The sequence below is a fragment of the Eublepharis macularius genome, chromosome 5 (assembly GCF_028583425.1).
Source record: "Eublepharis macularius isolate TG4126 chromosome 5, MPM_Emac_v1.0, whole genome shotgun sequence".
NCBI lineage: Eukaryota > Metazoa > Chordata > Lepidosauria > Squamata > Eublepharidae > Eublepharis > Eublepharis macularius.
Genome location: NC_072794.1, coordinates 5,532,735 through 5,544,897, shown reverse-complemented (window position 1 = coordinate 5,544,897; position 12,163 = coordinate 5,532,735). Strand labels below are relative to the sequence as shown.

Genomic DNA, 12,163 nt, shown 5'->3' with positions numbered 1-12,163 from the left:
CTGCTAACAACAGATACAGCATTTTATAAAATACAAACAATAAGTAATTGCTTTAATTTTTAAAAAGGGCTTTTAATTTTACTTCGGGGAAAAAATAAAACAGACGGAGCATCGACGACACTTTACCGCGTGCCTCAGAGTAACTACAACTCCCAGCTGGCATTGCGGCGTTTCTATAGTAGCAGATCTAGCAAGGGAAATAAAGAGACTGGGGAGGCCTGTTTGAGGGAGAAAGTAACGCGTGCGCAGCGCTACTTTCTAGAACAGAAGGGTCATTTTATGGCGGCTGCGCAGAAGATACACAGTCTATGTAATTTGTTTAATACTCTTGTAAGACGTCGTTTCATTCGTAACTTTGTTCCTCCCGTCCCGATTTTGCGCATGCGTATCGCGCAATTATAGGCGGTGTGCGTCTTGCGCCTGCGCAGTGGTGATTTCGTTTTCCTGTGTTGGCTGGCGGCGGTTTGCGATCGTGAAGCGCGGGGCCGCCGGAGGCAATGGACGACGAGGAGGAGACCTACCGGCTGTGGAAGATCCGGAAAACGATAATGCAGGTTCGTGGGAGAGGGCGGACGACCCCTACCGGACGTGCGAAAGTAAAGTGCTGTTTTTGCGCAGCGGGCGGTTTGGCTCGTGGAACTCGCTGCCACAAGACCTGGAGGTGGTGACGAGCTTGCGTGATTTCAGAAGTAGGGGGCTAGACAGATTCTTTGTGAGGTCTGGTAATGGTGGTTAGAAGAGCAAAGCTCACACCCCGAAAATCTGGTTGGTCTCTAAGGTGCTGCTGGACCCGAATCTTGCTCTTTCGCTGCAGACCAGCACGGCTGCCCGCCTGGAACTAACAGTGACCCCGATCACACGTTACAGTGAATGCACGTACATCCTGTCTGTGTGTGCATACACCTGTTTATTAAAAAGAACCAACACGTGTTCACCTTTCAAATGAAACCAAGGATCAGTACCTGGATAAATGTGGGATTTGTTCAGGGATTTGTTGTATTGGCTGTAACGTGAAAGTTACTCGATGCATGCAAAGAACAATCCAGTCTACGCTATGCATGGCTTGTATGGGTGTTCACTCTAACTTGTGAACAAGGCTGGTGCGTGCTGTGGCTGTGCTTTGAGGAGTTTGGGTGGGAGGCGGGATGGGGGCAGCATAGAGGGAAAAGTTGAGGGGGTAGGATGAGGGAGGGCAGTTAGGCATGAAAGAAGAAGTAACTTGTGGAGGGTAAGATTGTGGGACTTTGTTGTAGAATGTTTATTTGTTGGTTAGAAAACATTTTCTGCCTCTCCAGAGCAGTGGGTTACAATATAAAAGAGCAAGAGACAACCAACCCTGATAAAGCACGCCCAGTCAGCAAAATGCTACCTTGAATCAAACAGCAGTAAAATCAACATCCAGTGAGCACAAGGTTAACATAAAAGTCTCTAAAGTGCTCCTGGACTCGGGTCTTGCTCTTCTGCTGCAGACCAGCACGGCTTCCCATCTGAAACTATAAAATGTGCTAAAACGAATAGATGGTGGCCTGGGTCTGAGAAGAGAGAGGATGCTGGAGGAAGGGATAATGAATACATGTAGAGGGAATAGGGGGCCTGTTTATGGTGCTTCCCACACTGCACTATGAAGACTTTGCAATCTGTGCAACAGCATATGGGAAGTATAGTCAGTTTTTCAAAGAAATCTGGACTTTCAGCATACATTGGAGCTCATGGATATTTTGAATTTTTTGAATTTTTAGCTTTGCCATGATCGAGGCTACCTGGTGACGCAGGATGAGTTGGACCAGACCCTGGATGAGTTCAAAGCTCAGTTTGGGGATAAGCCCAGTGAGGGGAGGCCACGGCGGACAGACCTCACCGTGCTGGTGGCCCACAACGATGACCCCACGGATCAGATGTTTGTGTTCTTCCCAGGTGATCACTGTCTTTAAAAAAAACAACCCTGCTTTTCGACTATTGTGTCCATCAGCTTATTTGATCAAGTTGTCTTCTTTATTAGCTTTCTCCTTTCCAATGAATTCACTTTTAACTAGAGGTGTTACTGTATTTTGCATCCTCGTTAAAGTCCCTGTTTTGTGTATCTCTAGTACTAAAAAAAACTAGTAATCTTTTTAATATATCTGTTGCCTTGATACCCATTATCCTCTCTCTGTTCTCGTCTTAGATTGGTTCCTGAGGGTCATTTTGGTATCCAGGGCTGCAACATCTATCTTTTCTCCTCTTCAGTATCTGATTTTTGATAACACATCAGCAGATTTGTCGTAATTGTTCTAAGTAGACTTGAATAATTCAGGGTTTGCTCATCCTGGTGTCTGTGTGTGTGTGTGTCTGTGTGTCTGTGTGAGGGGGGGGGAGAGGGGGAGGGAGAGAGAGATGGCCCCTGTTCCCTGTCCCCAGTGCCTAGAAACCTGTATTCTTCCCTCAGTAGCGTCTAACACGTGGCTCGAATTGTCTTCATGCTTTCGGGTAGGTCTTCACTATCACAAAGGCTGTCTTATAAAGTGAAAAGCAAATGACTGAGAATTTAAATTTTGTCTGTCTAGCAAAAACAAGAGGCTCCTGCACTTCTCTAAATTGTCCAGCACACATTCCTGCGATTATTTATGTACCTAAAACAAGTGCAAACAGTTCAGAAAGCAGATGTTGTCTTTTCAAAAGTTTTTTCTTTGATGCAAAGGGTGTTTAGAAACTTGGATGTTGTGAACTTGGAAATGTTTCTTATGTCTGTATTCTCTCTGGGTGTGGTATTTGTTTCTCTCCCCTGCCTCAGAGGAACCCAAAGTTGGGATTAAGACTATCAAGATGTACTGCCAGCGAATGCAGGAGGAAAACATCACCCGGGCCCTCATTGTTGTACAGCAAGGCATGACTCCATCAGCAAAACAGGTATGCAGCTCCAGGTGGGCCGCAGGGAGTAGTGTGAAGGCCAGAGTATTACATGCCATTTGAAAAAAAGAGGAAGCTGTGCTGTGTTTGACCAGTGCAGTCTCTACCCTAAGCTCCACCAGACTAACAGGCCCTGAGTGGTTTCTGAAAGCAGTAATTCCCAAAGAGGATTGAGGTAAACGGGGGGAAATAACTCTTAACTTTCTTGTATGAACTAACTTTGTTCAGTAAAGAGGCTTGGAACTACATCCAAATATAACACACAGCAATTGCTAAGCTCGCAAAGTTATGTTTTGTTTAACAAGTAGAAGTGCAGAGAGCAGTTACCAGCCAAGCTTTGATTCCTGGGGTATGTCTTAGGAATCTCACAATACAAGTGTACAAATGCTTCTGGAAATTCCAATAACTTAGCCAGCTGCCACTGAGAACCAGACTCTGAGAGTTCACTCTTTCCTCTTCCCTGGAATTAGTCTGCTTTACCCCAGAGGCAAGCTCTGACGCACGCACAGACAGAATCACAGAATCATAGAGTTGGAAGGGGCCATACAGACCACCTAGTCCAACCCCCTGCCCAGTGCAGGATCAGCCTAAACCATCCCTGACAAATATTTATCCAGCCTCTTCTTGAAAACTGTCAGTGAAGGGGAGCTCACCACCTCCCTAGGCAGCTGAGTCCACTTTTGAACTACTCTGACCGTGAAAAAAGTTTTTCCTAATATCCAGCTGGTACCTTTCTGCATGTATGTCAGACTATGGAATCCCAGTTATCCAGAGTTTCTCTCCCCCCTCTGCAAGAAGCACAAGGTTTCTTGGTTTCAAAAGGTTTATCGGAAGATTAGGCTCGAGATACAGGTGTCCACAATCCAGGGGTTTGAGACCCTTGGCTGAACGAAAGCTTTGTTGAGAATGACACATGAAATGAAAGTAACACCACTTCAAACACCCATTCCCAGCCTCCCCCCTTAGTCCTGTCTGCAAAGGCATGGGAAGACGAGGACGTCAAGGTCGTTGGCCGGAATGGGCTGATAAGAACTCTTCGCTCCCATGGATATATGCGGCCTGGGTACCACCTGGGCCTAGAGGGAGGAAAACTAAAACAACTACAGATTATAGCATGTTGAGATGGCGTAACTCTGGCTAGAGAACTGACAATCAAACTGACACTCTGACAGTGTAATTGAAGCCCATTGTTTCGGGTCCTACCCTCTGCTGCCAACTGGAACAGCTCCTTGCCCTCCTCCAAATGACAGCCTTTCAAATATTTAAAGAGAGCAATCATGTCCCCCCTCAATCTCCTCCAAACTAAACATTCCCAAGGCCCTCAGCCTTTCCTCGTAGGGCTCAGTCTCCAGACCCCTGATCATTCTTGTCGCTCTCCTCTGCACCCTCTCGATTTTGTCCACATCCTTTTTGAAGTGAGGCCTCCAGAACTGCACACAATACTCCAGGTGCGGCCTGACCAAGGCAGTATAGAGAGGGGCTATGACCTCCTGCGATTTTGACGCTATGGCCCCTTTGATACAACCCAAGATTGAATTGGCCTTTTTTGCCACCACATCACACTGACTGCTTATTATTTAGTTTACAGTCCACTCTTACTGCAAGATCTCTTTCGCAAACACTACTGCCCAGAAGTATATCCCCCATCCTGTATTTGTGCTTCATATTTTTGTGGCCCAGATATAATACTGTGCACTTATCTATGTTGAATTGCATCCTGTTCACAACCGCCCACTTCTCCAGCGTATTCAGATCTTGTTTTAACTCTATCTTCTTGGGTGTTTGCCACTCCTCCCAATTTGGTATAATCAGCAAATTTAATGAGTAGCCCCTTTACCCCTTCATCCAGATCATTGATAAAAACATTGAAAAGTACCAGGCCCAAAACCAAGCCCTGCGGCACCCCACTGGACACCTCCCTCCAATCTGATGAAACGCTGTTGACCACCACTCTGGGTGCGGTCCTTTAACCAGTTCCCTATCCACCGAACTGTCCTATAGTCCAGTCTGCAGTCTACTAGTTTACCCTTTAGAATGTCATGGGGATCTTATCAGAGGTGTTAGTGAAATCCTGGTAAATCACATCGACAAGAGTTCCCACGATCCAGTAAGCTTGTCACTCAATTTTACACACACACACACACACACACCCATTCCTACTGGGGAATTGATTGACGGGAGTGGCGCATGGCTCAGTCTGATTCTAGTGGGACTGAAAGGAATGGTACTAGAAAGAGCCATGCTCCACTTCCCCAGAGAAAAAGTCTGCCTGTGTGCATGTGCAAAGGGCTGCCTTGTCTTGTGATGAGGGCTGGATAATGGCTTCTAGCAATGCTGTTCAGGCCCGTCCACTGGGACCCCGAACTCCTTAGCCCTTTTCTTCTGCCGAAACACAACTGGCTGGGCTGAACGCCTTCCTTTCTTTGCAGTCTCTTGTGGACATGGCTCCCAAGTACATCCTTGAACAGTTTCTTCAGCAGGAGCTGCTGATCAACATCACCGAACACGAGGTGAGGAGCCGCACGTACATGTGTTCAGAAACAAAGTGGTGCCAGAACAATTTAAATACAACCTTCTAAAGATCTGTAACTCATTCTGCATGCTTTCTGAATGACAGAACTTAGATATGCTTAGGCCCTGGAGCAATTCTTTGTTTTAAATTAGGTTTTATCCTACTGTATAAAAGCCCAGATGTGTTCCCAACGATGCACTGGCGCAGGTGCAGTGTGGGTGGAAGGACGGCCCGCCTCCTAGCCATTCCCGGCCACAAACCACCACGTGTGCCTCCTTCACCCTCCCCAGCTGATTGGCTGGGGAATCTGCGACGGTCAAGTCCCCACCTCCCTCTCCAGCTGATCTGGAGAAGCAGCCAGCCTTCTTCCCTAGCTGATCAGGCAGGGAAACAGGAACGGGCGGGCCCACCACCTCCCTCCCCAGCTGTTTGGCTGCCCTGCGCTGCCCCCACCCAGACTGGGTGCAAGGGAGGAAGCCATGCCAGGCCTGACTACCCTGCACCCCCCCCCCACCTGGATGGGGCATGAGGGAGAGGGCCATGCCAGGCAATGCCAGGCCCGGCCACCCTGCTCTGCCCCATGTCAGACCCGGCTGCCCTGCGCTCCCCCCACTAAGACAGGGCGCAGGGAAGAAGGCCATGCCAGGCCTGCCTGCTCAGCTGCAGCTCAGGTGGGGCACCGGGGCGGGGGCTATACCAGGCTAGTCGCGGAGGAGGGAGCTACACCAGGCCTAGCCACCCTGCGCTGCTTCCACTCAAATCTGGGCCCTGCGGAGGGGGCAATGCCCGGCCAGCCTGCCCTGCCCTTTCTAGAAGCCCGTTGTATTTTTTTCCACAACGGGCTTTGGGCTAGTTTGAAAATAAAAAAGACAATAGGAAGTGCATAGAAACTTACACAGAATACGAAGTACTACATTTGAACTACAGCAGAAAAGTATATTTGAAATATATGGCAACACAACTAGCTCATGGGATAGTTCTCTTCTCCCTCTCCTTAATACCTAAAATGTAATACCAATAATTTCAAATGAGTCATCTCTTCCATATTTTATACTGGAGCAATTCTAATTTCCATCGAAGGCTTTCTTTTCTGTAACTGCACGAGGACATAAGAAGGGCGCAGAACGGCATCCTGTGTCACACACTGGCCAGCCGGTAGCCCTGGAAGGCATAAGAACGCCACCAGGTGGCAGGACTTCGTTTGGTGCTCTCTAAGGACACTAAGGGACAGTGAGATTCTTAGCGGATCGTTCCTGGCCAGCAGCGCCTGTTTCTCCAGGATGCGGAAAGTCCAGACAATTTGGGGATCCACGAGTTCCCCAGGAATGCCTGGTGGTTGTCCTCTAGAGTCAGAGTGTCACGCTCCTGATTCATTCAGTTGGGTAGCAAAGCTCCCCAGCTGTTACGGAGATATTAACACTATCTTTGTTCACCTCTCTATGTGGAGCACTAATCTATATAAGCACAGTTGATGTTATTTATTATTGGCATCTTGGAGTGGGCTGTGGATTCAGTTTTAGGAAATGATGCATTTTATTCTGACTTTCCTCTTAAAAAGGCATCCATGTGGCTTGCAAAAAATATACATAGGCTTAAAACATACACTTGGACAAATAAATGAAAGTTTAGACTATTAATATGTTTGCATTGCATTTGGTTATTACTGTAAACCAGGTTATTTTGAAAAGATAATTATCTAAAGCTTTACTTTTTTTGAAAGAAAAATGGTTACACTATTAGTTTTTTAAATCATTGGTCCTGTTTTGGATCTACCCTGTCTTCCACACTTCAGACCATCTGGGAGAGAGAAGGTTTAGTTTTTTAAATCATTGGTCCTGTTTTGGATCTACCCTGTCTTCCACACTTCAGACCATCTGGGAGAGAGAAGGTTGTCCCGGGCAGACCCCCTGTGTCTTTGAGAGCCCAGAATTTACTTGCCTGCCTGTGTTGAAACAGCAACAGCCAGGCAGGGAGGATTCTCTTCCCATTTACAAAAACTATCCCCGTCTGACGGGGAGGGCGGTCTAAAAATGTAAATAAATAAATAAATAAATAATAAATTACCTAGAAAAATTTTCACTCACCACAGGTGAGTTAAGTGGCTATTTAGAAACCTGCATATTCTCTGAGTCAGTTTTTTATCACTCTCTGAATGATTATTTTTTGTCTCTGTAGTTGGTTCCTGAACACGTGGTCATGACCAAGGAAGAAGTGACAGAGTTACTTGCCAGATAGTATCCTCTTCCTTAAATGGGCTCCGTTTCCCTGGCTTGTGCCTGTTCTGGGAGCAACTGCTGATGGGCATTCTGGGCACAATCCAACAGAGGCTTGTTGTGGCAAAGGGTCTGTTTGGGTATATCCATTGTGTGGTGGTTTGGAAGCACAAATGAACTGTCATACTCAATTGCGTATAGTACTTTTTGCTTAAAGGCAGTTTATGAAGACAGTTTGCATAGTAAAATCCCACCAATTAGACGTCCCTTGATTTCATGAGCACAGAATACTAGGAGAATCGATGCTCTGATTCTGCATAAGGTGGCTTTACATGTTTTTCTTTTTTCTTTTAGCCACAGTGCAGTGGTAGAGCATGCGCTTTGGATGCCAGAGGTCCCAGGCTCACATGTTGGCACTGCTGCATCAAAGGATCTTTGTCACACACACACACACCCCATGCTGGAGAGCTGCCACCTGTCAGTGTAGGCAGTGCTGTGATCAGAATGTATGCATTGTGCACTTTCTCTACATGTGGGAACAGTGCTCATGAGCTGGTGATGGGGTAGGGTCTGTATGCTTGTACCCAGTCAGTGCACAGAGGGGTCATATGTAGAGGGGCCAGTGAGCAACCTTCATGGTAGCAGTAATTCAAAATCATATATGAACCCTGAACCCTGATCTGTTCCCTCTGAACCAGAATTAAGCCAGAACTTGGAAACAAGAGGACAAGCCTTACCTTGTGGCCTGGCGCTGTCCTGTCCCCCTCAGGTTTTGCCACAGCAGCCCTTCCTGAGTTGCATGAGAGAGGAGGGAAGGGTGGTAGTAGAAAGGAAAGTGCTGCATAACAATAAATGCCGCATGTGACGCCTGGCCCCTTTGGGGAGCGCAAGCAGGAAGGGCTCCTCTTTTTCCTTGACTGTGTTTCCCAGTAAGCTAAGGGAGAACCAGCTTCCCCGGATCCAGGCCGGCGACCCAGTGGCCAGGTACTTTGGAATCAAGCGCGGACAGGTAAGGGGCTCAGATGATGTGGCTGGCAGTCAAGTTGTAACGGGGGGAAGGTTGTCACTCCTTTTGCCGTGTCTTCAGTTGCCCACGGTGGCTTCCTTTAAGGGTCTTTTGGGGAGCTGCATCTGTTTGGTGTAGTGGTTAATAGTGCTGGGACTCTAATCTGGAGAACTGGGTTTGATTCCCCACTTCTCCGCTTGAAGCCAGCTGGGTGGCCTTGGGTCAGTCACAGCTCTCTCAGAGTTCTCTCAGCCCTACCCACCTCACAAGGTGATTGTTGTAGAGATAACAACATGCTTTATAAACCGCTCTGAGTGTGGGTGTTAAGTTGCCCTGAAGGGCAGTATATAAATCAAATATTATTATTGCTATTACCTTGGGCAACAAGTTCCCAAGCCAAGCTCTGCTGTTCGTAAAACATTGTCTGCATCCCACAGGCTATATAACCTATGCAAATCAAATCTGCATATATTTGCATATGTCAAGGGAAGGATGGGAGTATTCAACTTCAGCTGCTGGGAAGCTTCTGAGAGATTTAATCAGGTTTGCCCAAATGCTTTCAAGCTGATCGTTCTTGTCCAAAGAACTAGCTCCTTGATCTTGTCTTCATTTTTTAAATGATAGCTATGATTCTTGGAATACTAAAATCTGGGCCCAGTACCTCATTGTGTTTCTCCTGCCCTTGTATGGAACCTAAAGTGGCAAAATAGATCCAGCTCTCTGCTTCTGTCATAAGCACATGCTTAACCGTCTTGCTGTAACAGACTCAAGGTTTGCCTAGCCAGCTTCTGTGTCCATCAGTGGCAGACGCTTCTGGAAAGCCGGCAGTGGACGGATGCTGGAGCCCTTGCCTGGCTTGGGATCTGGTATGCTCTTAGAGGAGCCTCTGATGGTGGAGGCCTCATTGTGGCCATCGTTGCTAATGGCTCTTGACAGACTTGTGTTGGCTGGCCCAGGGATTGAGCGCACTGAAATCGCTCCTTGCCTTGTTTTCCCAGGTGGTCAAGATCATCCGTCCCAGTGAAACTGCTGGCCGATACATTACCTACCGGCTGGTGCAGTAACAGCTGGGAGCTCTTTTATCAGGTAAACGAGGTGGAGATGTGCAAGACCGTTAGTCTTTGGCAGGGCTTTTTTTCAGCAGGAACGCGGTGGAGCGGAGTTCCGGAACCTCTTGAAAAGGGTCACATGGCTGGTGGCCCCGCCCCCTGATCTCCAGACAGAGGGGAGTTGAGATTGCCCGCATGGCGGGCAATCTGAACTCCCCTCTGTCTGGAGATCAGGGGGCGGGGCCACCAGCCATGTGACCCTTTTCTCCGAGGGCAACCCACTGAGTTCCACCACCTCTTTCCCCAGAAAAAAGGCCCTGGTCTTTGGTAATATGGGCATGAGAAGGGGTCACTGCTACCGGGTGGGCCTGGGTTCTCTCCCTTCTTCCCTATTTTTTGACTGGATTGGACCAGGAGGGGCAGTAGGAATGGAGGGCTAACTAGGCTGGCAGTTAATCTAAGACCTCTTTGCTTGGAATTCACTTAGGGGTTCTCAGGGGAGCAACAGGGTGTTGAGGCAGCACTTCCCTTTCGGAGAGGAGTGCTCCAAAAGATCGTTTTTGTGAAACATCATTAGTTTTACAAATGTATAGACTCGGAGGTATTTCATGGGTGCAGCAAACCCCACTTTCACCCCAGAATTATTGTCAACTCCTCCACCTATCCATCTAGTCAAGGGCAGTTGTAGTTTGAATGCCACTCCCTGGATTTGGGTACAAAAGCCAGTATTTGTTTCCCACATCAGCTGCAAGAACAAGTAAGCCTAGCCCCTTTCAGAGATCCAGAGGAGTTAGCCGTGTTAGTCTGTAGTAGCAAAATCAAAAAGAGTCCAGTAGCACCTTTAAGACTAACCAACTTTATTGTAGCGTAAGCTTTCAAGAACCACAGCTCTCTTCATCAGATGCATCTGACAGAGAGAGCTGTGGTTCTTGAAAGCTTACGCTACAATAAAGTTGGTTAGTCTTAAAGGTGCTACTGGACTCTTTACTATTTGGCTGCCTTCAGAGATTCTTTGGAGTCTTCCGAGCCGTTTGCTGTCATTGCCTCTTGTGTTGCCAGTTTCCACAGTTTCTGGTCTTTCCACAGGGACCGGAAGCTGGACTTTGACAAAAAGAGTTGCATGTTTCAGCCCACACTAAAACAGATATGTAATGAGTTTTAATTTGTATTGTGATTATTTGGACTGTTCTTTTAATGCAGTTTGCTTAAGCTTTGAGCCAATGCAGTAAAATTTATGATGATGAAATAGGTGGGAATATAAGCAGAGAGCCCTGCTGGGCCAGACTCTAGCCAGCATCTTATCTCACAGGGGCCAACCAGTTACTCTGAAGGGCCAGCAACAGGGCATAGAGGCGTAGATATGGTCCAGGTTCCCTTTAGAAAGATAATACAGTGAGTAAAATACATTATTGGACAACCTGGGCTCCTGTAAAAAAAAAAGTGTGCAGTTTTCCATGTTGTTACATTTCCATTCTGTTCAAACAAACTAAAAAGGTGTCCATAGAAAGATAAACTTGTTGAGGGCATTTCTGACAAAGGCCCATTTTATAGAAGCTTTGGAGGGTATACTGCAGATCAGTGCTTGTTGCTGCCTCTGTCTCTTGTCTGAAGTTCCTTGTGCTGTACAGTTAAGAAATCGCTCACCTGCCTGTCTGCCTTTTGGGTACTTATTCCAAGGAAAGCCAAGATGGCGTGGATGCCCCATGAGACTGCCGCGCTTGGTGTCATGAGCCATGCAAGCTTCTAGACCTCTTGATCCAAGGAGCCCCAGAGGGGAGGAATAGCTGGCACTCTGCTTAATACTCCTCCAGCCTGGTCAGCTGCGAAAGTGGATGCCTGAAAGTGTCTGCCAGTTGTCAATAACTTGACCTCAGGCACGTGGACAAGGGCTGGTTCTGCTTGCAAAAACGATGCCTTTTCCAAGCTGCACCGTGGAAGGGTTCTCTGGCTCTGTGTGTGTATTCGCTTGGGAGAGTCGTCATAAACCCTCCGGACTCCCCAGATTTTCCTGTTGCCTGTTTTGTATTTCAGAAAAAACTGCTCGGTGCAAGATAGCCTTGGTTGTCTTGAGACTTATTTTAATAAAAGATTGGAACAAGCCTTGTTTCTGCCTTCTCTGCTGCAATATCCTCTTGTGGATCATCTCCATAGAATAGAGAGGGGGTGGCAGGAAGCAGTCACCTCCCCCTGTGGCTCCTAGATCTGGCCCCCGCTAAAAGTGCCCCCCCACTCCAGTTTCCCGCTTTCATTCATGGGGGTAGTCAGAAAGAGTGTCCTCTCTCAAGGGTAATTTTATAGACAGAGATCTGGTTTCTTGTAAACCTGTGTAAGCTGAAAAAACAGCCTAAAGCTCAAAGTGATAAATATGCTGCTGCCATCTGATCTAAGAGGCTCCTCTTAGCAGAGGGATGGACTTTAGACCCTGACGCTTACTTTCCTCCTGCCTTTCGTCTTTAAAAACGCACTCAGAGCTGCTCAGGGGTCCCAAGGCAATACA

The 12,163-nt window shown here is 47.4% G+C and overlaps 1 protein-coding gene across 3 annotated transcripts; it reads left to right on the top strand.

The window, feature by feature from the left end:
* The first annotated feature begins 438 nt into the window (after positions 1-438).
* Positions 439-11,766, top strand: POLR2E (RNA polymerase II, I and III subunit E). 3 transcript variants are annotated; one of them, XM_054979801.1, is made up of 8 exons: positions 439-554; positions 1,740-1,914; positions 2,771-2,886; positions 5,316-5,396; positions 7,574-7,632; positions 8,542-8,620; positions 9,616-9,703; positions 11,349-11,766. In XM_054979801.1, the coding sequence occupies exons 1-7, from the start codon at positions 498-500 to the stop codon at positions 9,679-9,681; spliced, it is 633 nt and encodes a 210-aa protein (XP_054835776.1). In that variant the 5' UTR covers positions 439-497; the 3' UTR covers positions 9,682-9,703; positions 11,349-11,766. The 3 variants fall into 3 exon arrangements, with proteins under 3 accessions (XP_054835776.1, XP_054835774.1, XP_054835775.1); XM_054979799.1 differs by having other exon boundaries at positions 11,344-11,766; XM_054979800.1 differs by having other exon boundaries at positions 10,753-11,766.
* Positions 11,767-12,163: the final 397 nt, after the last annotated feature.

Coding starts and splice junctions, on each gene's coding strand:
- POLR2E (XM_054979801.1), top strand. CDS start 498: ATGGACGACGAGGAGGAGACCTACCGGCTGTGGAAGATCCGGAAAACG. Junction 555..1,739: donor TCCGGAAAACGATAATGCAG/GTTCGTGGGAGA, acceptor TTGAATTTTTAG/CTTTGCCATGATCGAGGCTA. Junction 5,397..7,573: donor TCAACATCACCGAACACGAG/GTGAGGAGCCGC, acceptor TTGTCTCTGTAG/TTGGTTCCTGAACACGTGGT.